The sequence below is a fragment of the Apodemus sylvaticus genome, chromosome 9, assembly GCF_947179515.1.
Source record: "Apodemus sylvaticus chromosome 9, mApoSyl1.1, whole genome shotgun sequence".
Taxonomy (NCBI): domain Eukaryota; kingdom Metazoa; phylum Chordata; class Mammalia; order Rodentia; family Muridae; genus Apodemus; species Apodemus sylvaticus.
Genome location: NC_067480.1, coordinates 23833161 through 23859818, shown reverse-complemented (window position 1 = coordinate 23859818; position 26658 = coordinate 23833161). Strand labels below are relative to the sequence as shown.

The 26658-nt window shown below is 47.1% G+C and overlaps 1 protein-coding gene across 1 annotated transcript in view; it reads right to left on the bottom strand.

Annotated features, from left to right (window-relative positions):
- Iqca1 (IQ motif containing with AAA domain 1) overlaps positions 1-26658 on the bottom strand; it is a 124394-nt gene that overhangs the window by 93618 nt on the left and 4118 nt on the right. The window contains exons 2-6 of the mRNA XM_052193405.1: positions 23486-23664; positions 10890-11242; positions 8790-8906; positions 6365-6556; positions 4674-4745 (exon numbers count right to left, since the gene is read on the bottom strand). Coding sequence (XP_052049365.1) covers positions 4674-4745; positions 6365-6556; positions 8790-8906; positions 10890-11242; positions 23486-23664 — 913 coding nt within the window. The remainder of the gene's footprint in view (positions 1-4673; positions 4746-6364; positions 6557-8789; positions 8907-10889; positions 11243-23485; positions 23665-26658) is intronic.

The window sequence follows — 26658 nt, the reverse complement described above, 5'->3', positions numbered from 1 at the left end:
TGACCTAAAACCTGGGGCCATGATTAAGCAGACAGAATGTTAACAACAAGAAATTGTATGTATGTATGTATGTATGTATGTATGTATGTGTATGTATGTATGTGTGTGTATGTATGCATGTATGTGTGTATGTGTGTATGTATGTGTGTGTATGTATGTGTGTATGTATGTGTGTGTATGTGTGTATGTGTGTATGTATGTATGTATGTATGTATACACACATATATTAATAACACTTGAAATCAAACTGAGGCTCCCAGGAAGGGTGTATGAGTCATCAGGCCGGGCCCTGGCAACAGACAGAACTGGGCTTTGAACCAAATCTGTCTGTCTCTAAGGTACAAGTTACCAACCAGAGACTCCAGAGGGTCACTTCAGGTCACTGACTGGATGTACTGACTGTCTCTGCTGGGACACTGAGGGGACAGGCAACTCTTCTAATGTTAAAAGATACACCAGGGGTTCTAAGAGCCTTAGTCATAGGGTGCCCTAGCCTGTGCTTGGGGCTAAGAAGAATAAAATTTTAATTCATTAGCCTTACAGCCATGGAGAAAATAGCTCGTTTGATGGTAGAGAATGAAAGTGAATGGGTTATGGTGCTTTCAGGATTTCGAAGATGTTCGTAGAAGCCCCAGGCCCTTTGCTTTAATAAGTGACCCCAGAGTTCCTCATTACAATACAAACAGAGATGGTTTCAGGTAAAATGAAATATGCAGGGCCCTGACTGCAGGACGGATGGCTGTGAGGGGGATCCTGGAAGAGAACGGATTGTGTTCATTAAGTTCCCGTACACTGGCTCCACGCCACTGGCTCTGCCAATTAAAATAGCCGGATGTGATTTTTAGACCACCATTTATTTTCCTCTGTAGTCTTTATGATTTAAAATTTTAAGATGGCAGTATAAAAAAAATAATTTATATGCCAATGGTTAAAAGAAATGTCTGGTTGGGCTGGAAGGGGAGCGATGTCCCTTGCCCTGAGTCTGGTTTCAGAGACTAGGTCATCGCAGCAGGAAGTGTGTCGGGCTTTTATGAAGACAAGCTCAGCCGGGACTGACTACGCCGCTGGCCTTTTACCTTGACATCATGAATCCAGATGCACCAATGGAAAACTGAGATCTGACACGAGGAAGCACCACCCTCATCAATGAGAGAGTGGAAAATGCATTCAATTGAAAGCATGCCCTTGGTTTGGGATAGTGGATTTTGTATGGTCACCAGCCGGCATACTACAGATAACATGCTTTCAAAAATTGAATCCACGGATTTCTCTGGTTAGCATTTCAATAGAACATGTAATATTGAGACTCGGCACACTGGGCACAACAGTGTTCAGGAGAGTCGCATGGAACACACAGCGGGGGAGCTGTTCTCTTCACATCATGCAAATTGCACTGTGGAAAAATTCTCTTTTGAGCCCAGCACATGGAAATTAGAGAGGGAAGCGGAGGGTCTGCGTTTTACACGGATGATCTATCACAGAGTGGTACCAGGGGATGTAGTCAGGACTGAAGGGTGAATGTATGCAATAGTCTTTGGTCATTGCCTGGGATTCTGAACTCTTTTTTTTTTTTTTTTTTAAACACAGAAGATGGCCGGTAAATATAGGCTGAATCATGTTAAACAAAAGTTTACTCAAATAGAAGCAATCAATCAAGTTTGACTACGGTGAAATTTGACTTGGCACTTAAGTACATGCCGTGAACTTTAGATTGCTAATTTGATTTTTAAGGTAAAACAATCAATATAAGCAGCTTAGTTTTTGCATGTATATGTACGTTGTGTGTGTATGTATGTGTTTATGTGGGTGTTTGTATGTGTTATATGTGTATAGTGTAGAGGCCAGAGGCTTACATTAGCGATCCTCTGTCTGTGAGGGATTGTCTTGGTTGATGACTTATCTGGAAGGCTCAGAAATATGCAGGGCCTTAACTGCAGGACGGATGGCTGTGACATTGTGAGCCTGTAACATTTCGGGTGTCCCGTCTATGTAACCACCTAGGTACCATCTAGGGCTCATTCGTTTTTTGGTTTGTGTTTTTGACCTGGAGTTCATGGCCAACCTTTCTTTCTTCTTGAAACATCTTTCTCTGTTTTGATCTAATGCTCCTTGTCCCCTTTCCACGTGTTATGCTTTGGAGGGGATTAGAAACTGCTTATGATTTATTTTCTAACAATAATTTGAAAGCACATTAAAAAAAAAAGGCTCGGTTCTCTCTCTACCAACACTCAACAACAGAAGCCCTTCATGTACGTGCACAGGTTGGAGGTGTGGCAGCAGGGGCTGGGTTGAGCAGGAGCTTTGCTGTGGGGATGGCGGGGTGGGGGAGTGCCTTGGTTCACCCTCCACTGCTGTCCACATGGCCCCAACTATGACAGAGATGGTGGTCGACCAAAGCCACGTCTTGTTGGCAATCCACCACTCTTCCTCTCAAGTGAAAAATCAATTTTATTTTATTGTTTTTGATTTGTCTTGTTGTTTTGGCCACAGACATGCCCCCTTCGGAGTCTGACTGTGTCTGAAGGGCTGAGGTTGGCGAGTGGAGGCAGGATGTGGATGTACCTCTTCTCCTTCATGGGCAGGTGCCCCAAGCCTCGGGAAGCAAGGTCTAGCCAGGGTAACTTGCTGTGCGCTGGCATTAGTACTCAGTCATGTCATTATCTACTGTGTACACGGTATCACGTGAGCCACCTCCTCTGCTCTGACTGGGGTCAGCTCCACCCTGGTTTCTCGAATGGCATCGGAGGTTACCAACACTTCTGACTTTGCTCAAGCACTGGGCAGACACCACTGTTCTTGGTGTCCAGTTCCCTGACCAACCCAGACGCTGGAGAAAACGCTGAGCCTGTGCCACTGTGATTGGCTTAGTTAAGGTTACTTGCGGCTTCTGTGAGTTTTGGTATTTATATTTCCCTAAACAATCTTCTCTGCTCACTGCCTTCTAATTTACGACCACAGAGCTTCAAGACACAAGATGATAGCTTTGTAGCTCATGGTTACTTATGGCCTGTTTACATTCCTGCTGCTTCTTTCCTTCCTTGGCCTCTTCAGAGCTCCACGGGAAGTTAGCTCTTTTCAGAGACCAAATCTTTGTCCTGTCAGCACCGTGTTTATGATCTGAGGGTGCCAAGGAAGCCACCAGCAAAGCAGCTGGCTCCCTGCGATGCACCTGAGGCCATTGTTATAAGGTGTGGTGGGATTCTGGTATTCTTAGTTAAAAAAAATTCTTTCATGGAACTATGGTGGTCAAAAAAATGAGGCCCCTTTAGGAATGCTCACATCTCTGGTGATGCTATTGTTACAGAGTTGACCTCCTGGGCTCTGAAGGGATGTTATGTGTAGAGATATGGTCTCCATATGAGCTTCCATTTGGGATAAAGGGCAGTTATTTACTGAGACCTGTGAGGAGTGAGGTTTCAGTTGAGACAGAGGGGGCTTTAAAAAGGAAAGGGTGGGTTGCCTTAGGTCATGGGCTCTTCTCAGGACATGTGAGCACTGCTCAGAGACCCCATACTCCATGCAGAGAAGATGCCGAGGACCCTTTGTACCAGACTCTAAGGCAGTGGTTCTCAACCTTCCTAATGCTGTGACACTTTAATACAGTTCCTCATGTTGTTGTGAACCCCCCCCCCCAATCATGAAGTTATTTCATTGCGATTTCATAACTGTACTTTTGAAACTGTTGTGAATCTTAATGCAAATCTCTGTGTTTTCTGAGGGTCTTAGGTGAACCTGTGGAAACAGTTGTTCAACCTCCACTGGGGTCACGACCCACAGGTTGAGAAATGCTGCTCTAGGGGGATTCCAGTGCCCTGCTTCCTGGTCCTGAAACCCTGCTGTTACCTCTCTTTGAGACCTTTTACTCATTTTTAACAAAAGGGTGACTTCGAAGGACTGCATGCAATTAGTGGACCTTCTTTCCCTGATGTCTCTAGGGAAGCAAGATGCCACACGGAAGACTCCAAGGTCCATGGGCCTAGGAGCTGAGATCTGCCAAAGACCTGATGGTGCTGGTCTTACTGTGCACAAGGAGGGATACCAGAAATAGCTATGTGACCTTGGAGACATGAGCTTCAGAAGGGAGCCTAGCCCCAATGGTACAACAGTAGCCATGTGACACCCAGGCAGAGAACTGAGTTGTCCAGATTCCTGAGCCATGGGACATGCGTCATAACACAGGGTGTTACCCAAGCTGCTGTTTTGTGTTGACACAACCACACAGCAATGCACAACAAATACACCCTTCAAACCTGTGACTTGCTAATCACTGTGAAACTGGGCCCTTCAACACCAATTGGACCAAAACAATCCCATTCTCACTAGCAAGACCCTCATGAAGCCACGGGCTCTGCTATCCCAGGCAGGCATGGGATATTTCTGACTCTGAGGCCTGGATCTGGATCACTCTGCATTTTGCAGAGACATATGAGGGATACTTCCCCACCTCTTGGGTTCCCTGCAGGCTTCTGATCAGTTAGACACTTCCAGTCCCTTAAGACACCTATTCAAAACCCAAAGCCCTACCTTTAGGAAAGCTGGGTTGAGTTAGTAAACCCCACAAAGATTTATTGGCTTAGCCTGGAGAAACATCATCTTGTTTTCCTTCCTTTCCTCGGAAACTCGCTGGAGAAATGCACACCCTTCAGGCTCCACTCTCTATGTAGCGAACTTACCATACCCAGGAATACCATCTCCTCCTCCCGCTCTTTCACTGTCTTCTTGCTTTGATAGAAACCTCGCCAAACCTGCAAACAAATGCAGAGTTACTCCTGGAAGACGTGCTTGTGTAGAAATGGCCATCCCAAGTATCGTAACAACCAGCTCTAGCCTGCACACTGGGTTTTTTGTTTTTTGTTTTTTAAATTCTGGGGTAATAGGCAGCAACTTTTTCTTTCTCTTTTCTTTTTTTTCACTTCTCTTTCGTTTTTCTTTTTATTTACTCTTTGCTCATAGAACACTTCCTGCCTGCATCCTATTCTCCCTCTCCTCCTCCTAACGCCCTCTTCCCCAACCTCCTCTCCTTCCCCAGGTTCACTCCTCCTCCTTCAGGAAAGAGCAGGCCTCCCAGTGATAGCAACTAAACATGGCATCCAGTAAGACTAGGCTCAAACCCTCAGATCAAGACTGGATGAGATAGCAAGTTTCTTAAATGTTTATTTTATGTTATGTGTTTGAGTGTTTTGCTGGCATGTGTGTATGTGCAACACGTAGTCCCAATAGCCACAGAGACCAGAAGAAAGCATAAGATCCCTAGAACTGAAGTTACAGATGGTTGCAAGCTGCCATCTAGGCACTAGGAATTGAACCCAGGTCCCTAGGAAGAGCGGCCAGTGTCTTAACCACTAAGCCACCTCTGCAGCCCCACACTGAACGGTTTTAAAGAAGGACAATTACAGAAATGACCTATAGCTGTCTTTGAATCTTACTTGGGAGTCTTTAAGAGAAACTTCTAGAACTCAGAAGAGCCAGGCTAGACCTGAGGATAGTTCTTCATGGTTATACAACCAAAACCTTCCAAAGCAATACTGGAAGAACAGCTCAGGCGCCTCCAAAACCTCTACAACCAAAGCTTAGCTCAGGGTTATGAGGCCACAGAGACAGCAAAGACAGGGATCTGTCTGTCCTTCCCATTGCCTTCTCTCCTTCTACCCATGCATAGCTGGGACAGTGTCCTACCCTCTCGGCTCCATGGTATGGCCCTATATTTGGCTTCTTTCAAATATAGTTCTTATTTGTGCCACATGGATGTAGTCTATATTTTCTACAATAAACCTTCCCCTCCATTAGGAAAAAGACAGGGTACACTCTAGCAACACTATCTGAGAAGAGAAATAGGTCCCCAGGGCCCCTCGAGAAGGAATTCCGAGGTTCTGGCCCTTAGTTATGGTGGCTGCTGGAATGTGCTAAGTGGAGAGCTTGTCTTCAGGCTCAGAGAAGTTGCTTCTGGCCTCTCCTTTCTCAAGTGTCTCAGCATGGATGTGGTGTTTTTTTGTTTGTTTTTTTTTTTTTTTTTTTTTTTTTTTTATTAAACCTCATTGTGGATTTACATCCTCACTAGAGTCTAGCAACATTCTTTCCAACAATTACTGGTGCCCTTTTGGAAGTCTTTGAACACAGTGTTCTGCATCTTAAACTTCCTAGTTTACAATAAACAAAATAAAAACAAGACGATGTTTCTCCAGGCTAAGCCAATAAATCTTTGTGGGGTTTACTAACTCAACCCAGCTTTCCTATAGGTAGGGCTTGGGTTTTGAATTTCAGAGCTCAGCTCCAAGGCCTGAACATGGTGCCTGCGCTCCCCTCCCCCATCCAGAAGCCCCATCTCCTCCTCCCCCTCCCCTCCACTCCCTTCCAGTGTCCGTACTTTCTGAATCTGGAGTGCTGCCAAGCTGGTGTCTGATAGTCTCTGTCCCAACAGCTTTATCTCCCTGGCTCTGCACTCCTGAAGGAAGATCTGCTTCATGAACAGTGCCCTGAGGCGGCCCTGCCTGGCACGCTCCGCTATCTGGATCAGTTTAACAGCCTCTTCCAACGCTATGCTCTTGACGGCGTATTTCTGTGGGTAGGGGTGGGCAGGGATACAACCAAAAGAAAAATCAGACAAATCAATACTACACATGTGAACTGAGCCCATGAGAGGCCTCAGCGAGCAAGGGAGCCTGCTGCTAACTGTACGCCACATTAATACCAACTGTAGCCTGTGACCCTGACTTAAAGATAGCGTGCTTAGTTTGCTTTTCTGTGGCTGGGATGAATGTCATATCCAGAAGCGACCTGGGGAGTAAGGTTTTCTTTATTCTTCCACTTTATAAGTCACAGTTCAACATCAAGTTAAGCCAAGGCAGATATTCAAGGCAGGAGCTTGAAGCAGACACACGAAGGCACACTGCTTACTGGCTTGTTCCCAGGCTCACCCTTAGCTACCTGTCTATACAGCCTAGGCCCCTCTGCTGAGGGACGGTACCACCCCAAGTGGGCTGGGATCTCCCACACCAGCTAGTAATCGAGGGAGTGCTGCATACTACTAAGAGAGGGAGAATTAGTTTCTTCCAGGGACAGCTTCACAAATAAGATGCCCAGTCCCAAGCGGCAATCTTGTTACACATGTGCACATGAGCAATGTTAAATGAACGCAGTAGGTTGTATACACATGTATAACTATATCTGATGCATTATATAATATACCATTTTATATGACTATATATAATCACATAATATATATCGTGCATATACATGCAACAATGGTAATGAAAGAAGGGATCATGAATTTGGAAGGGGGCAGAACCAATACAAGTATTTGAGAGGAGTGGTTTAAACCCAGGGCTCATGTATAAAATTCTCAAAAATCAGACCAAACTACCAAACCAAAAAAATTTTTTTTAAAAAAAGAAAGAAAAATTATATAGCCACGTCCATAGACCCATCCAATGGGGGTAAATTCTCATCTAAGACTCCCTCTTTTTGGAATGGTAAGTTGATAACCAAGGTTAGCTATCACAGACCAGACCACTATCCTCTCAAACAGAATACTAGTTGTTACCCCAGTAGCTTGGTTCCATAGCAAGTTAGACCTGAGGTGACTAGAAAAGTCAATCACTCTTATAAATTAATGCTGGAAATTCCATCATGTGAATCTGTGTGTGAAACGGTGGGGGCTAGGGAGGTGACTCAGTCACTCTCAAGGTTGAGGAACTAAGTTCAGATCTTCAGCACTCGACTGAAATAAAGCTGGGCGTGGCAGTGTGTGCCTGGAACCCCAGCGTGGGAGTGTTCAGGGTACAGCCAAGAGGATTCCTGACACTTGGCGGCTAACCCAGTTCTAGCCCAATCAGTAGGCTCTGGGTCTGGTGGGAGACCTTGCATCAAAATGTAAGGTGGAGAATGATTAAGGTGTGCACATAGGCACCAGGGTGCACACACAAACATCCGACCACGATGAATGGCATTTAAAACCGAACAATGACAGTCCTTCTGGGAGATCCAAATATCACTCGGGACTCAGGCTAGGGTGGAGCTAAGAATAACTGAGAATGCCACAGACTGTGTGGTCTCAGATGGGCTATGTAGCCACAGGGCTGGGTGAGTGGCATGTGCCATTTTCAGGGGTTCAGAGTTACACAAGTAAGATCACTGGGAGTCCTTAGAGGCCCATGGAGACCTAGATGGGATCAGGGTGAGGCAACTGTTGTCCTGAAAGCCAGGGAGGAGCTGTACCAGTGTAGGGGAGCACGGTGGGTGGGGAGCCCTGCACGGGTAGGGGCACACTCGCTGTCACATCCAGCTTTACATGGGATCTGGGGGCTTGACTCAGGTCCTCCTGTTCGTGTAGCAAACCTTTTGCTCGCTGAGCTGTCCCATGGGCCTATATTAAAGACTTCCTTTTCCAAGAGACAGTCCTTCTGGGAGATCCAAATATCACTCGGGACTCAGGCTAGGGTGGAGCTAAGAATAACTGAGAATGCACAGTACGTTTTGAGCTTGTGAATTCTGAACTTAGTGGGTTTAGTTTCCGACTCTAACAGGTGAGCTGGAGATGAGAAAGCAAACCTGGCCCATTCTTCTGGATCCCCAACCCATGAAGCATGATTATTTTTTCTTTATTCTTGAAAAGTAATGGTACTGGAATCCCTAACAACCACCTAAATGTTATGTAATCCTGTCTAGACCTCATATAGCAAGCATGGAAGGGAGGTGCCTTCCTCAAGTTGAAAATAGAGTTTCTTACACAGAGGCATGGTGAGTAGTTTACAAAAATGGTGATGAACACTTTTTAAAACAATACAAACCACATCAGGGAGGTTCAGTCCACATTCAGCTAAGATCCGAGCGAGGATTTTCTCTCTTCCTCTTATGACTTCCAACCTCTCCTTCAGAAAATACCTGGGTATGGGGACATCCAACTGTTGCTGAAGAACAGAGGAGAAATGGAAGACCATTCAGTTAGGATCCAAGGGCTTGAATCCAATTGGAATCACGGTGAGAAGGGCAAATCAGTAAGACGGTGGGGCTAGAGAGAAGACTCAGTGGGTAAGGGTGCTTGCTGAAGAAGCATGAAAGTCTGAGTTGAAGGCCAACTAGTGACATATGGAAGCATCTTGAGGAACTCATAGGACAAGGACGGGGCGGGGATGAAGATGGGTTGCTCTTTCCCCCTCGCTTTCCTTCTGGCTCTAACTCTACTCCCTCCAATCTTTAGAGTTTCCAGGTGACCAAGGACTGCCGGCTTGGGAGGTCAGTTCAGATCACAGACAGACACCATCAATTTCCTGCTTCAGACTCCCTCAGGAGAGAAGGTTGCCTGGCAACCTTCCCAGGTGCCTCAGTCTCTGTGATGAGAACATAAATCCTACCATGTGAACACCTGGGGGCTGGCCAGTGTGTGGATGTTGTGAGAGAGTGGCCACAGTGACCAAGCATGGAGGATGCTGGCTGGATGTCCATCCCAAAGGCAGTGACATTCCCAAGGCTTGCTTCTCTGCCACGACCCTATTCACAGAATCTAGATACTCCTGATGGTCCAGTGTTCTGGTCCCTGCATCCCAAAAACACCATATGGCTTGCCCGTCCATCAGTCCCAAAGCTGAGGGAGAACACTGTTGATATTCTTTTTCAACACAGAATTCTTCCTAGGCAATGTCTGGTCCCCTCTCTCCCCTCTTCTCCCTGTGCACAGTTGGTTTCTCACAGAAGAAGCATTTCCTAATGATAAGGACAGTAAACAGCTGAAACTCGGGGCATTGTGAATAGCATGGGAAATGGAGGGGTCCCAGCATGTGAGCCCCCAAACCTTGTTAGTCTGTAACCATTTAACAGCCTTGAAATTAGATTTAGAGTTTGAATGACACCTTATTAATTAAATTTAGGAATATGATTAAATAAACAGCTATTTCACATTTGGTCCATGCTTTCACACGGGCGAGCTGAGTGCACCTGTCTCAATCGGGTGGTTTAACTTTTGCTCTTATAAATGTATGAAATGCATGTGCAAATTCTGGAATGTTTGGACTCATTACAATTTCTCTCTTTAGTCTATTGTGATGTCATTAGATAATGGTACAAGAAGAGTCTTCCCCAGAAAGAGAAATGACCTTCACAAAAACCAAAATGTTTTAAAAGTGAACAGACATTAAGCTCTGTGTAAAAAGATTTTTGTCTTTTTAACTTTACCCTAGGGAAATGTCTTTTCAAAATCAAGTGTGAGCTCATAGGGCCCACAGCTGGAAGAAATGAGGTGTTCAGTGGCCTCTGGGAACTTGGCCAGCCAGTATATTAGAGACACCCTGGGGCAGATTTCTGTTAGCAAGAAGGAAAAGGCTGGGCAGCAGCGTCTGAGTGACCACAGGAGATGCCCCAGCCACCAGGTGGTAGAGAGAGGCTCCCTGGGCAGTAAGGAGGGATGCTTCCTTCTGCCGTAGCCAAGGAGCAAAGGCCGCAGCTGTAAACTTATTGGGTCAGTACCAACCCAAAGCAAAGAAATAGATGCATCCAGCTGGGCAGAAGGACTGAGCCATCCAAGGCTGTCATCCAGTGATGGGAGCATAAGAAGAAGGGCATTGTGGACTGAGAGAGTTGGGGGCATGGCCCAGAGAAAATGGGAGAGTTTGGGCTATGGGGTCCTTGTGAGAGGGGCAGTCTACTCCACATAAACCATCTTGACAGTGTGGCATCTCTGTGATAAGAGGTCTTCAGGATCAAACAGACCCTAGGGCTGTGCACAGATTGATCAACATAGACTAACATCTGCCTCATGGTGGTGGGGTTTGAGTGACGAGAACATTCAGGCTTTTAATTCAACATGGTTGCCACGTCTAAACCTGGCTAGGAAGTCTGCAGACAACGGGACACCTTATTTCCAACAAAAACCTAAGGAAGTAAACAGTCACACTCACGGGAGACAGCTTCAGGTCCTGTAAGATATCGTCGAAATAGTGGAACTCTGTCATTTCCAGCTCTACCATCTCGTTCTTCAGCTCCAGAATGCGGCCCATCACTCCATCCAGGATCTTGCGGATCAGCGTGCGCTTCTGTGGATGGACTATCTGGTCATAGACGTTCTCCATGTTCCTGAAGATCTGCACATACTTTATGTAGAAGGTGGCTAACATCTGGAAGACTATGACCTTGTTTCTTTGAGGTTCAGTCATCTTCTGAGACTCTTTGTCGAGCAGAGAATTGAGGGCTTCTTGGGTCTGGTGCCACATTTTATTGTACATTCTGAGGGAAGACACAGAGTTTAGACAGGCTCATGGACAAACATTATCCATTGGGCACATTTGGCACCACTAACAGAACACACAGGCAGGGGTGAGCTCAGGACATGGTGAGTGACTGGAAGGCTCTCTGGACAACTTATGGTGTTTTGAAATACTTGTGGGATTTTGGTTTTTGTTTTGAAAAACCACTGCTATGATTAGTAAACAGTTTTAAAAGCTTCTTTATAAATAATGTAATTGCTCTTCACCATGTCTGTAAAGCCAGTGTTATAAGGCTAATTTAAAGAATAAAGTAATTTATATCCAGAACAACTAAATTATTTAAATGTATATGTGTACATTCATATGATGTATATATGATGGGAAGTGTACATTGAAACTACCCTGTTGGAAAGTAATTCCACATTACATTGTAAAGTTAGAAGTGTGCAGACTCTGGATAAAGCTAAGCCCCAGAGAAACTTATGACTCTGTATCAAGTTTGATTGTAGTAATATAATTTTTTCCTGTGCTAAAGTAAGAATTCCGTGCTTTGGGCATGCTGGGTGTTCTACTACTACACTACACCCCTAGCTGTTGCGGCTTGGTCTTGTGTTCTGTATATTCAGATAGTGATTTTTGTGCCCAGACATCTGGTTACAGTATGGACGGTGGCATGGTCAAGCATCTCTGGTCTCAATGATATGTAAAAGTTGTTTTCTAGCATCTCTGATTGACTAATAAAGAGCTCATCAATCTATGACTGGGTAGGAGAGGACAAAAGAGGTGGGAAATTGGATCCCAGAGAAAGGATCCCAGGTACAGAAAGAACAGCAGAAAGAGAGGAAGGGTGTGGAGAGGCGTGTGGAGACACCAGGATTTGTCATGGGGACACACATGGAGCGGAGCACACCAGAGCAAGATTCAGATGGCAAGTAATGGCGCCTGTGTCTGGGCGTTAACAGCCTAGTTGGGTTAGAATAGTTCAGAATCTGCCCAGCAGAGTGCCAGCAGCTTGTTACTAGAAATACCAGGTCTCTGTGTCTTTTATTCAGGAGCTATATGGGATAAAATGGGCATAGAGAACCCTGCAGGTATTTGGAGGCAAAGGGGGGTATAGCAACACCCCCAGTACTACTTTAGATTCTTGGTGTGTGTGTGCAGGTGTGTGGGGTAATAGGTTAACCTCCAGTGTCATTTCTCAGGACACAGCCACCTTGCTTCTTGAGACAAGGTCTCACTGGCCTTAGAATTCATCCAGCGGGTTAGACTGGCTGGCCAGAGAGTCCCAGAATCCTTCTTTCCTTCCTCCCAAGTGCTGGGATTATAAGAATGGGACATCATACTCAGCTCTTCTATTTTTTTTTTTTAATAAATTCGGGTCTGTATGTTTGTGAAACACACACTTCATTGGCTGAACTATCTTTTCAGCTTTAATATGAAGAAATAAAAATAAAAACAAAAGTCTGAGGCTGATGGCTCAGCCGTGAAGAGCACTAGTTGCTCTTGCAGAGGATTCAGTTCCAGCACCCACCTGGCAGCTCACAGCCTTCTGTAACTCCAGTTCCAGGAGATCTGATGCCCACTTCTGCCCTCAGTGGGCATTGTATGCAAATGGTATGCATATGTACATACATACATACATGTACATGAAGCCAAAATACTAACACATATAAAATAAAAAATTAAATAAAAAATGGCAAAAGTCTAGAGATAGCCCAATGATGAGAGGCAAGTGACTCCAGTGTAGTCACCAAAATGACTATGTCACACAGCAGTGAGAAAGTGTGAACAAGTCATAGGTAAAGACATCAGTTGTTGTCCTTAGAACCATAACAGTGTTTGGAGTGAGGGTCTTGTGGGGTCTGTCCCTGCTGGGTCATCTTGTCTCACTTTCCTGGGAGGAGTCTATACAATCAGCTCATTGAATGAGTGTGTAAAATGCGGACTGTTCCACGCCCTTCCTGGGGTAGGGGGCAGCTGAAGGCTAAGGAACATCATTCACCAAAGGGGTTACCATCCCATCCCCTCTGTCTCTGCATAGTTTTGTCACTGGGTTTGCTCAACATGCCTGTTCAGAGATCCCCCCCATCCAATTTTTTGCTTTTTCTTTTTTATACTGAAGAATTAAGGCTGAAAACAGCTGGATGTCATGGGTGTCTGGACAGAGGCTTCTCTGGAGAGGGCGGTGGCCCAGTGTCCTTACTGAGAAGCCAGAGTCTGGAGCCTTTGTCTACCCTGGACAACTCCGAGGTGCCTGGTCTCTAGCTACCTGCTGACATGTGGCATTTTCCGCTGGACATGGAGCCGCTCAGCTTCCTGTTTCCTGAGTGTATAAGGGGTGGGTCTGGGAGCCACATGAATTGATATAGTCCTAACTCAACGCTCCTTTTCAGTCCCCTCAAAAGCACCAGCACTTCCCCTCTTTCAGGGAGCTCTGGCTTTGCTCCAGCTCTCTGCCTGCCTCACACCTCACACTCATCTCTCTCCCCCTTCAGTCTTCCTCGTGCTCCTTGCCAGGTGTATAGGTGCTGCTTGTCCTCAGGCATTCACAACCTTTCGAGTTCTTTACTGACATGAGAAAACGACTTAGGGAGCACTGGGGGTGAATGTTCATTTTCGACCACATTGATGGCATCCTAATGTCAGCAATAAGCTCCACTCCAGGGTTTTCCTGACACCCCAGCCTTCAACTGTTCCTCGGAATTGTTGTTCTACAATCCCCTGTGCCAATAAAATGCAGTGGCCACTGACTGATACCCTGACGACCAGTGTGGTTTCCATCTTCCTGGCCCAATGTTAGATGTGTCTCTTGATGTTAGGAGGTTTTCAAAGCTATGGTTACAGTGATATAATGGTGGTGATGATGGTGATAGTGATGACTGTCACACTGATGGTGGTGATGGTGGTCATTGTTAGTATTCTGTCTAAGCTCCACCCCACTCTTACCTGGCAACAGCCAGGTATGCCCCGCCCCATAGACCTGGCCCACTATAAAAGGGGCTACTTGCCCCTCCTCTCTCTCTCTCTCTCTTTGCTCTCTCTCATCACACTCTAACCTATCTGCCCCTTGGGCTCTCCTCTCCTCCCCCCTCTCTCCAAGTGGTCATGGCCGGCCTTCCCTTATCCATTCTCTTCTCTCTCTCTCTCTCTCTCTCTCTCTCTCTCTCTCTCTCTCTCTCTCTCTGCCTCTCTAACTCCTATCCTCTGCCCTGAATAAACTCTATTCTATACCATGTCTGTGTGTGTGGGGTCCCTCGGGGGAGAGAGGTGCTTGGGCATGGGCCTGCCTGGGCACCCCCTTTCCCCGCACCACCGTGCCACGTTCTCTAACCCCCCTTCTCTCTTTTTAAGCCCCCTTCATTGGTACATCAGCCCGGAAATGAGAAACACTGCGTGTCTGCTTGCTTAAGCCACAACCTTGCTCGCTAGCTCCGGACTGGTAAGTTAAACACGGGGTCAGAGAGACAATTTACATAGTTCTAGGGTAATTTGGAGCTACTGACAAAATGCTCCTATGTTTATGCTCTCACAGCAGCGGTCTTATCCCCGTCAGAACATGAGGTCCCACGTGTCCCTGCCAGATCGCTGCCTTGTGGTGGTTCCGTCCCTGCTGGATCTCAGTTCTGTCCTGTTCCCCACCTGCTGAGCCCCTGATGCTATGATACAAAACGAGCTACTTGGGTATTTTCTTTTCCTGCCCACCAGGCTTGACTGCCTCTTTTACCTTTGGCCGTTGCTAAGATACGAAACAAGCTACTTTGGTACTTCCTCTTCCAGGGCTACAACTTCCACTGCTGGCTGGAAGTCCCGCCCTGTGCAACCATAAAATCTTCCCCCCCCCACACACACACAACTTTTCCCACTGACAAACCATTCCACGCTATAGCTACTACCACCCACGAGACTGCCACGGGTTCTGGCAGTGACCGCAGCTACCAGTGGCCCAGTGTGGTCTCTCCAGGCGGGTCTCAGAACCGGGCCACGTGTCCCCACCACCATGCGGTCCCACTCCACTGGCCATAGCCAGGCCACGGCCCATGCCCAGCTCAGCTCCGCTGTGGCTGCCTATGATACTAATTCCCATATGTGCGTGGCTGTACCACTGCTTACTTTTCTCAAACTTCCAGTTTTTCCGCGCCTGGGAAAACAGTTATACCAGCTCCCACAATGTGCACGCCACCTGTCAGGTTCTTATTTATTCTACCAGATTACAAATTCAAACAAACATTAACCATAATAATAAATAACCCTTAGTCTTCAACTGAAGTCTGGCCAACTTCTTTTGCAAAGGCTTGCTTCTCATACCCAGTTTCAGCTAACGTTCCTGATAGGACATTTAAGCCCTTGGGTGTCTCCTGACTCAGAAGTGACCCAGTCTCCCTCTTAGCTTCTACAGCTGCTGAAGCCCTGGTCTAGGCATGGGAGCTTCTCCGGGCATTCCAGGAATGCCAAAGCCCCTAAAGTCTCTCACGACGGCCTAAGTCTTTAGCCTGGCTGTACCGTGTTGTTAATATATTTATATTTAGCAACTTTCCCCACCCACCCAATGGGCTGTAACTTGTCTTCGACTGTATATTTTAAAATTAACAGTCTGGTAAATAATTAAGGACCTAAGCCTCACCTATTCCGTGTTCCCACACCCTTAACTTGCTTGTTCCTATAGCCTGCATGCTCAAGTTGATGTTAACAAGCCTAAATCTGCCTAGACAAACTCACTTTCTGTCACCATGATTTAATCCATTGCTGCCAGCTTTCTTATTCTGATCTTAGCATCTTTACTAACCAAAGTAATATACTTCCCTCTACCTATACAACCTGTCAAAACTACTTAAGATTCTCATTCCTATCATCTCTTGACTATTGCTCTCCTATTTTGTGCTCAATCTTGTCAGAAGTTTGTTATTAAATTTAAGACAGATAGAATTCCCACAGGCCTGACAGCTTCTCCCAGGAGGTCTCAGAAGAAAGATATGGACACTGCTACAGAATGCTGCCTGAAAGAGCACAGTGGACAAGACCAGATACGTCAAATGACTTAGCTAAACAAAGGTAAGCCATTTCTCATGTCATGGGTATCCATTCCACAGAGAAAAAGCCTTGCATCTTCTGTGCTTGAAAGCCAGATTGACAGCTAAAGCCGCTGTGGAGACCAGAGACCACAGAGAACTGCTGGCTACTGGAATCTGTCACTTTTTAATAATATAACTGCTAAATTATTATTCATTCCTCAAACTTCTGACTACATTGACAGCTAGACAGTTATCTCCTTACCTAAACTCTGTTTCCACTAAATATTTCATATTTCCTCTTCTTTCTCTGTCACTGTCCTAACATCTGAGTTCCTATAGATTTGCCTAACTCTAATAATAAATATTCTACTACAGTATCCAACTTTCAATCCTATTCCTCCTGATCCACAAAAGGCTCATCTTAAAGACTGTTTATGTGGTTAACTCATGTTGTTATCTCTTTAATAAACTTATTAGCTACAGAAAACCTACCAAGATCTAATGCTTATGGACCAAGTAGGCCCCATCCAAATAAGTACATCTGCCCAAGTTCCCACTTTACTACCTTTTCCAAGGGCTGGGATTCCTCTGGGTTTCAATTGTACATCTTACAATTTTTTTCCTTTCTCCCAAATGTACTTAATCTTAGTCCCTACTTATACTAATGTGTTCCAACATCTTGTCAAGTCCAGGCCCTTGCCATATCCAGGACAGCTCCAGAGAAGTAAGCTTCAGATGCTCCAATCTCCTCTCAGCTTCTCTAGACACAGACAGTTTCTACTGAACCTGTTCTCCTGACCTATCCTCAAATGGCTCCACAAACCCTGGACAGCAAGGAAGCAGCCAGTCCTCCTGAGATTGGACAATCACCCCCCATACCCCTTTTTCTAGGTTCCCCAGAGACAAGTCACCCCCCAATGTCAGCATGAAGCAGCCAGATATCTCAACAACGCCCCTAGTCCTGCTTTGCCATCACCTCTTTTTATTTTTTCTTTTTAATTCAGCAAATACTGGGAAATGTTAGTATTCTGTCTAAGCTCCACCCCACACTTACCTGGCAACAGCCAGGTATGCCCCGCCCCATAGACTTGGCCCACTATAAAAGGGGCTACTTGCCCCTCTTCTCTCTCTCTCTCTCTCTCTCTCTCTCTCTCTCTCTCACTCTCACTTTGCACTCTTTCATCACACTTTCACCTCTCTGCCCTTTGGGCTCTCCTCCCCTCCCCCCTCTCTCCATGTGGCCATGGCCGGCCTCCACTCCTCTACTTCTCTCTTCTCTTTTCTCTCTTCCCCTGCCCCTCTCTCTGCCTCTATAACTCCCATCCTCTGCCCTGAATAAACTCTATTCTATACCATGTCTGTGTGCATGTGGTCCCTCAGGGGAGAGAGGTGCTTGGGCATGGGCCCGCCTAGGTACCCCCTTCCCCCACACCACCGTGACACATTCTCTAAACCCCCCTTCTCTCTTTTTAAGCCCTCTTCAGTCGTGATGGTGGTTGATGGTGGTGATGGTGGTTGATGGTGGTGATGGTGGTTGATGGTGGTGATGGTGGTAATGGTGGTAATGGTGGTTGATAGTAGTGATGATGGTTGATGGTGGTGATGGTGGTTGATAGTGGTGATGGTTGATGGTGGTGATGGTGGTTGATGGTGGTGATGTTGGTGATGGTGGTTGATGGTGGTGATGGTGGTGATGGTGGTTGATGGTGGTGATGGTGGTGATGGTGGTGATGGTGGTTGATGGTGGTGATGGTGGTTGATGGTGGTTGATGGTGGTTGATGGTGATGATGGTGGTTGATGATGGTGATGGTGGTGATGGTGGGTGATAGAGGTGATGATTATGATGGTGCTAATGGTGGATGATGATGGTAATGTTGGTTATGATAGTAATAATTCTGACTGTGATGATGGTGGGGTGATAATGGTGATAGAAATGACACATAAATGATTGCTCTGGTTTACAAGGAGACCAAAGCATTCAGAAGCTATTGTTCAAGTCATAGATTGAGGGCAGACTCCGTGTCTTGGGGTTCTGGCTTCAGGGCTCATTGTCTGCCTATCAAGATTTATGCTTCCGATTTGTCAGGAAGAAAGAAAACATGGACAGTTACTGGGCACAGATGCAAGGGCACCATGAGAAGCAGAGACTGTGAATCCCAGATCACAGCAAGTCAAAGATGGGGTCAGGGCTCAACAGAAGCAGCTGCTGCCAGCCCTCTGCCTGGAGAACAGAAAGTCACATAGGGTGTGAAGTGAGAAGGAGTTGTGTTGCTAAAGCCCATAGACCCAGAACTGAGAAGAGAACACTTTAAGATGGTCACTGGCTGATAGACCACAGATCAAGCACACCAGCAGGCTCGACAGTTAGCAGCAACAGATGCAGGACTAGGGTTTGGAGCCCCAGCCAACAGGCATGGTGACAGAAGGTAAGCACGGGCTGATTTTGTTCAGCATGCAGAGCTGAAGCTACACTTAATAAACCAAATGCAAACAGAAGGAAAGCTTCCCCTCTAGCCAAGGCAGGGCGGGTCCAGGAATGCCTGAGCCTCAGCATGCATGATCACATGACCACACACACTCCTGAGCAGAGATGCCCTGTGCACAGGAGAGTCATCACTCTCAGTAGCCTCTCCTGCTACGGGAGGCTGAGTCCAGAGACCACTGCATCCTCACTGAGAAAGCAAGAACAACATGGCCCTGGAAATTAGGAGTAAGAGAGAAAGGGGCTGACAAAAAATATATATATTTTTAACACTGCTCTTGGTAAATGGCTTAACTGTCAAATGCAAGGACACCATGACAGTAAATGACATCCATTAAAACAGAAAGGCTGCAAGGCTCAGACAACACCTACATAAATGAAGGGCGGAAAACAAATAGAGGGAAACCCCAGCCACTTCTCAGTTCAAATAAAAGGCGTCAAAGAATACTGGGGGGCCACACCAATCTAGCCGAAGAAAATTCTAGAATGCAGAAGTCGAGAACAAATAGAAGACAAGATCTGCTCCTGCCCAAAGATACAAAACATAAAATCAGGAAAGTCTGGAAGCATATATGTGTATATACATTTATATGTATGTGTGCACACACACATACACACACACACACACACACACACACACACACACACACACACACACACAATGGACAAGGACCAGAAAATGAGAGTAAGTATAATTAACAGTGAATGATGAAAGCTAACTGTCTTGGTAATTTTTCTATTACCATAATAAACCATGACCAAAATAACTTAGAAAAGGATTTAACTGGACAATCATGGCTCCAGAGGGTAGTCCATTCCTGTCATAGCAGAGAGTGTGGCTGAGGGCAGGGAGGCAGATGCTGGAGCAGTAGCTGAGAGCTTATATCTTATCAGTAAGTAGGAAGCAGATGAACTAACCAGGAGTGGTGAGAGCCTTTGAAACCTCAAAGCCCTCCCCCAGTGACACACCCCCTTCAGCACGGCCACACCTCCTAATCCTTCCCAAACAGTTCCACTAACTGGGAACATATGTTCAAACATATGAGTCTATGGGGGCCATTCTTATTTAAACAACCACAGCAACTTATGCTTCAAATTGCTTATCTCTGCAGCAAGCACTATAAGGAGGCAGGCTCCCAACAGTGTGGGTGGGCAGCTTCGCCTCACCCAGACCCACACACATCAAGAGACTCAGGCTTCCATCGTGGGATTCCCCATAAACCCTAATGGAGCAGAAATTCAGGGTGACTGGATGCTGCGATGCAGCCTGGCAGGGAGATGCAGCCAGGCAGGCTCACATAGGGTGTGTATCCTGCATGGACTCTATGCCCCCAGGCATCTACTTCAGACAGGGTTGGGAAGGCAGGGCCTTTTCAAGGCCACCTCAGACTGGCTATAGTTGAAACACTGAGTCAAAGACATTCCTAGTGGGTGAAGCCCCACAGGTCCTCCCTCTGGCCTGAAGCTTTTTTGCTTCCTCACCTGTACCTTTCAAGGACCCTAAAGACATTTCTCTGCTTGAGGAGAAATGTGGAGTGCTAGGTGAGCCTGTGTATTCCTGTCTTAGCCTGATTTCACCACTACTGAAGATGACTCCATCTCTTTCTGTCAGACCCATTCCTTGGAGACCGGCTTCCTGCCTTGATTCCTTCCATGTATCTATATCCACACTCCATCACTTTGGCCTGCCAGGGACCTGACCACCATGCCTTGGCCACACCGGCCTGTGGAGTGCTGACCTCCCTCGTTTACCTGGTCTGGTATGAGCCCACACACCATGCCTGTGGTGTCTGGTCCTTTTGCTTGTGTAGGACCCATGATGATGATATGAGGTGAGGCATAGCAAGGCACTAAACAAGGGCATCATGGAGAGACACATTTCACAACCCGCCAGGGACCCTGCCTTCATGGGTGCAATGCTGCGACTTCGGTACATTTACTGTGCTGTACAGCCAGCACCACTGTCCAGCTCTGGGATGTTTCCGCCACTCCAAGAGAATCCTGTACAGTCGAATAGTCACTCCCGAGCCTGTCTCCTCCCAGCCCTTGGCTAAGACTCCCACGTCATCCAGGCAGTCCCACATACAGCTGCGTCTGACACACGTATCCTAAGCAAAAACATCCCGATTGGAAAATGACCCATCTTGGCCTGGCACACTGCAGAGAGTGGTTGTTTCCCTCCTTATTGGCTTTTTTTTTTTTTTTTGAGACTGAGCATCTAGAAAAACAGGCATAATTTTTAGCCCAGATCCACCTTCATAACCCATCGGTATGCCATTTACTGAATCCCAATGGCTTTTATGTATCCATGAAGTAGAGAGATTGCAAGTTGAACCATCATCGTAAGTCAGAGGTTGTCTGTAAACAGAGCCTGTCCTAAGTCGCTTTCTGTGAGTGACTTCCTACACTCATACCGAGTGGCAAGATTGCTCAGGTTGTAGTAGCACAAGCCAGGTCTTCTGTCGGTTTAATGCCAAAGAACCAGTGGCACTGTGGGCACACCCTTACAGCCTACCCTCCACCAACCAAGGAACCCCTGGAACATGCTGCCCTGTCCTGAGGTGTTGCTGCTGCTGCTGCTGCTGCTGCGGCGGCGGCGGCGGCGGCGGCGGCGGCGGCGGCGGCCACATAATTAATTCTTTGTGCAGACATGGGTTTGCTTCTTGGGCTGCGGCCAGGTTGGGGGGTCAAAGGGGATAGTGCAGTAATAGTAAAGCTTCCTTGGGAAGTTTAAGTGTGTAAATGGGAATTATCTTCTATGCGTGACAGTAATGGGACCCTCCCTCTTCTAACCCGGGCCATAGTCACCTCTTCCAGCATGTTTCCCCACTTCCTGCTCTGAGAGAGACCTCTCTCTCTCTCTCTCTCTCTCTCTGTGTGTGTGTGTGTGTGTGTGTATTTTGAGGGTATAGGTTGGTGTGTTGGGGATGCTCTTTAAGGTGGGGTCCTCTTCTTCATGGACCCCTTCAGTCCTGGCTGTCCATGCCACCTCTAGACTCCCTTTCTTCTCAACTCCCATGTCCTCAGTGACTGACATTACTGCCCTCTGTGTTATCTTTCCTATTCCCTTCTCTCAGAAGACTCCATTTTGCCTTCCCTTCAGATATCTGGCTATATTCAGTTTTGTTGAACAAAACTGATACCCAGCACTGTCTGCTGGCCCAAGGGCTCCCAATGACTTTCATCAAGGGTGGCATCCGTCTTCTCCTGGTTTCCTTCTCCCCCTCACCACTAGGTATTCTTTTGTTTGTTTTTAGATTTATTTTGTATAAGTGAGTACACTGGTACACTGAAGTTGTCTTCAGACACCCCAGAAGAGGGCATCGGATCCCATTACAGATGGTTGTGAGCCACCATGTGGTTGCTAGGAATTGAACTCGACCTCTGGAAGATCAGCCAGCGCTCTTAACTGCTGAGCCATCTCTCCAGCTCTGTAAGTAGAGTTTCTCCATTCAAAACTCCCTGCGTCCCCTGCCCTCTGCCATGGTAACCACCCCATCCCTTTCCGCTGTGGGAAACTCTCAGGCCTTCACTACACCGCCTTCCCCTCTCCTGGGTCCAGAATGATCTTTCTGGCCCATCACTCCACGGTCAGTTCCAAGCAGGGAGGGATCTTAGGCTGCTAATTTGGTTTCCATTCTTGCTTCTCCATAGACTCATCCCAGGAGCACTGGGCAGGGCTTGTTCTCCCTCCTGACAACACCATTTTCCCGTGGAGGGAGGGGCTTTGGAGCCTTTGCTGTGCCAGCTCTTCGCTGACCCAGGCTTGCCCTCTTACCTACACTTGTTCTGTGTCTCATATGGACCAGATCTACACTGTCAAATTTCTACTTCATCTCGCTCATGGCTGATGTTCAACTGCCTTCCAGTTCCACAGGCCTCTCCTGATCTCCCCACACCCCACTCCTCACCTCCAGGCTAAGGTTTCCTGAAAGTCAGAATCGGGAAGCTAAGGCTGGAGCTGTGGTTTATAGCTGTTACACATTGATGCTGCGAGCCACCGCCCTGCATTGTGCTCAGAGATGTCTCCTCAACAAGATGGAAACAGTGCTCAGAGCTACAGCTTTACAGGGTGGCTGTGACCATGGCTGGGCCCTGAAACTTACTCCAGTCAAGCCATACCACATGCTCCAAATGTGGAGTAACTGCAGAGCCAAGTACACAAGGAGGGGGCAGAGACACACAGGGCACCGATGCTTCCCCCGGATCTTTCTGGAATTCAGTCTAGGGGCTGGTGCTCTCACAAGCAATCCTTTCCTGACTAATAGAAAAGCCATCTCAGTCACCTATGACATGTGATGAAGGCCCGGAGCTCCTCCCCTGGGGAAGGAGGAAAACAGTCTAGTGTTCTTTGCCAAGACACAGAGAATCATGGAGGAGAGAGGAGGGAGAGGAGAGGAGGGGAAAAGGCAGAAGCCACTCTGACCAGGCCACCCGGGCTAAGGTAGTAGTAACCCACCACTTACAGGTTCGACATGGTTGGCCTCTTTCAGTCTTTCCTTCACCCACGGGAAAGCTTTTCCTTGGCCTCTAAAGGCTGGCCTACTGCCAAAGTTGGGGGAACTCCCCCTAAAGGTTTTCAGAGGTTGGGGATTCCTCTGGAGGGAAGGACAGGGACGGAGGACAGCCTCTCTCTTAGAACAGGGAGAGGCTGGGCAGGGTTGGTCACCCTGCCACCCTCCGGGAGCGCAGACTCTGACTGGGGTTCCCTCGCTCTGTCTGGTCGCTGCCTCGGGCTCTGGAACCCCACTTCTCCCACTAGAGCGGCTCCAGGTGGCCCTAGCAACAGGGACTCTACGTCTGCGCAGTGCCTGCTTGCGTTTCCGTTTCTGTGGCAACTGCAAGGCAGGGCGCTGGGGGCGGGGCAAGTTCTTCGGGTAGGAGGAGCTATGTCCAGCTCTCCAGATCCGGCCGGGTCCCCTTAGCTCTGTCTGGAGCCTCTTCCTGTCTTCATAGTGGGCACAGAAGTTGAGCACTCTGGAAAGCGCAGAGGCCCGCACTCTATAAAGGGGAGGTGCCCTGTGTATGGGAGACGTTTGCGACCCGCAAGAAGGATTTCTTTCCTGCTTCTTAATCTTCATCCTTAGTTAATGTTGAAATTAGAAACTTTAGAAAGAGTCTGCAGTTCTTTTAGGGGCCTGTCCTGAACCGTGCAATGGAGAGAGACAGGATTCAGGGCAGGAGGAAAAAGTTGTGGAAAGGAGATAGAAGGGAGAAGAGGGTAAGGACATGGAGAGCCAACGCAGGAAGCAACAGACCCAGATTACAGACCCTTCACACCCTTACCTAGGGAGGGAACAAAGGAGGCACGAACCTGTCCCCCACCCAGTAACAATATGACCCTCCACTTAGGACCTGCAGTGGAGACCTCATCTATGCCAGGCCCAGTTCCCAAAGTCTTTGTGGGGAAAGCAGCCAGGCAGACAACACCCCGAGGGTCTCAGGGATGCGCTTTGATGAAAGGGCTCAACAGAGAAAGGAATTAGGAAAAGCTGAGAAAGGCTCAAATCAGCTGTGCTGAGTTCAAGGAAGCAGGAGTCAGTCACAGCGACTGTGGCTGGGTAAGATGGAGACCTGTGGGCAGCCAAACAGGATTAGCTGATGTTCCTGTGGGGAAAGAGCTTCTAGGGCTGTGGGGATTGGTAGATTCCTTGAGGCAGAAATACGCAGAGCTGACTTCTTTTTATTATTTTTCGAATTTTTTATTAATTATTTTTATATACTCCATATTTTATTCCCCACCCGACCAACCCCTGTCTCCCTTCTGACTGTTCCACACTCCATACTTCCTTCCCTCCCCCTGTCTCCACATGGATGCCCCTACCCCCAATCCCACCTGATCTCTAAACTCCCTGGGACCTCCAGTCTCTTGAGGGTTAGGTGCATCATCTCTGAATGAACACAGACCCGGCAATCCTCTACTGTATGTGTGCTGGGGGCCTCATATCAGCTGGTGCATGCTGCCTGTTTGGTGCACACCTGACTTCTGATCCCTAGCACCCATAGGAAAAAGCCAGGTTATATGGTGCACATGTGAAGCATGTGAGGACAAAAGGGGAACCCTGGGGTGCCCTGCCAGCCAGTCTAGTCTGTTCTATAAGCCCCAGGCTCAGAGAGAGACTCTGTCTCAAAAAAAAAAAAATGAGGTGGAGAGAAGTTGAAGAAGAAACCTGATATTGATTCTGGCCTTTATATATGTGACCCCCACTCAGAGAAATACAAAGAGACATCTAAGACGATATAATTATATATATATATATACATACATATACATATGCATCATATATGTACATATACATGTACATGTACATATTCATATACATCATATACATATACATGTGCATCATGTACATATGCATCATATAAGTATATATGCATATGCATGTACATCATTTTCATATACATCATATACATATATATCATATACATATACATATACATCATATGCATATATATCATATACACATACATATACATCATATACATCATATACATAGACATACACATATACACTTACACTTACACATACACATACACATACATATATTTTTGCTGTGTTATGAGAGAGCCAAGAGACAACACCAGGAGCCATGCTGGCTCTCAACAACAAGTGCTTTCAGTGACAAACAGAAAGCACAAAGCTCCTGAGGGAAAACAGGAGCCACTTTAACAGTCTCAAATAGGAAAGCCAACAGGACCTTACCAAGTGTGCTAAATGTAAATAGAGAACTCAGGACCCCACAGCTTAACCAAAAGAGCATGCAGAAACTGCCTTGATTCACTTGCTTTCCCAGGTAGCGGTAGGAGGAATAACTCAGTCAGCTCTCAGCTGGCAGAGGGCAGCGTCAGCTGCTGCATGAAGCCAGTGCGAGTCACATGTGAGCTCTTCAAAAGCAAAGTGCTTGATGACGGTGCTCAGACAGCCGGAGAATGCATCAGTTCCGACTTTGATGCTGGGGTGTCAAGCACAGTCTTGTGACCTTGGCCATCACCTCACTGGACAGTTATGCAAGGTGGAAACTGAGAGCCAGAGGGTGTAATCAACTGGTTTCAGGGTCACACTCAAATGGGCACTGGAGTTGATGTATATCACTAGCTGTTTGGTCTTTGAAGACCACCAGAAGTTCCCCACTTTATAAAGATGGGAACTATGTCACCTTCCCTGATGATGCCCTTGAGAAGACAGGTGACTATGTGTCAGGCCCTAAGTAGTCTTGACGAAGGGACAAACAGCCAAAGGTCTCTGTCTCTGTGTGGGTGCCAACACTTGTCTTGGTTAAAGTTTTGGGTTTCTGTGAGACCAAAACAGTGGGTCCCCAGCTACTCATCCATCAGGGATGCCTGACACTGCTAGCTGAGGGGACAATGTGGAAAGCCCACTTAATCTTCAGCCTTTAGTAATTTATGCAACCTTGGCATCTGGCTGCCACACTCCTTGTCAAGGGAGCTTAACTTCTTGGTGTGTTCGGAGCCAATGGACATTTATGCTGCCATCTGAAAATCCAGACAGGGCAGCAGACAGAGACACTTTGCTGGAGTGAGTGGTCTTCATGGAGTTTGGGAAAGAGTGACCATGGGCTGGGGGTGGCTGCAGGCTGTCACCACAGAAGTACACTTTCTTGAAAGTGAACAGATCCTGATGCCTGTGGAGTCCACTTAGGCTATGCCTGCATCTGATGCTTAAAGGTGATCTGTGAAGGAGCGTCAACAGTTCAGAGATCAGAGAGACAGAGCAGGGCCAGGCATCCCTGGAAGTCTAGAGGTAGCTATGTCCCTGGGGGATTAACCTTCTCCTTGGATTAAACTTACTTGGTTGTCCTCTTCTTGGGGCTGCCTAGCAAGCCCTGGGAGCCCTGTCCTCTTATATATGGTGTTTGTCCCTTGGATCCCTGGTGCAGTGTTTTCCTGCCTTGATATGTCTTATTATTTCTGGGAATTGTGTAGATGTTAGGGAAGGAGGCGAGGAGGATA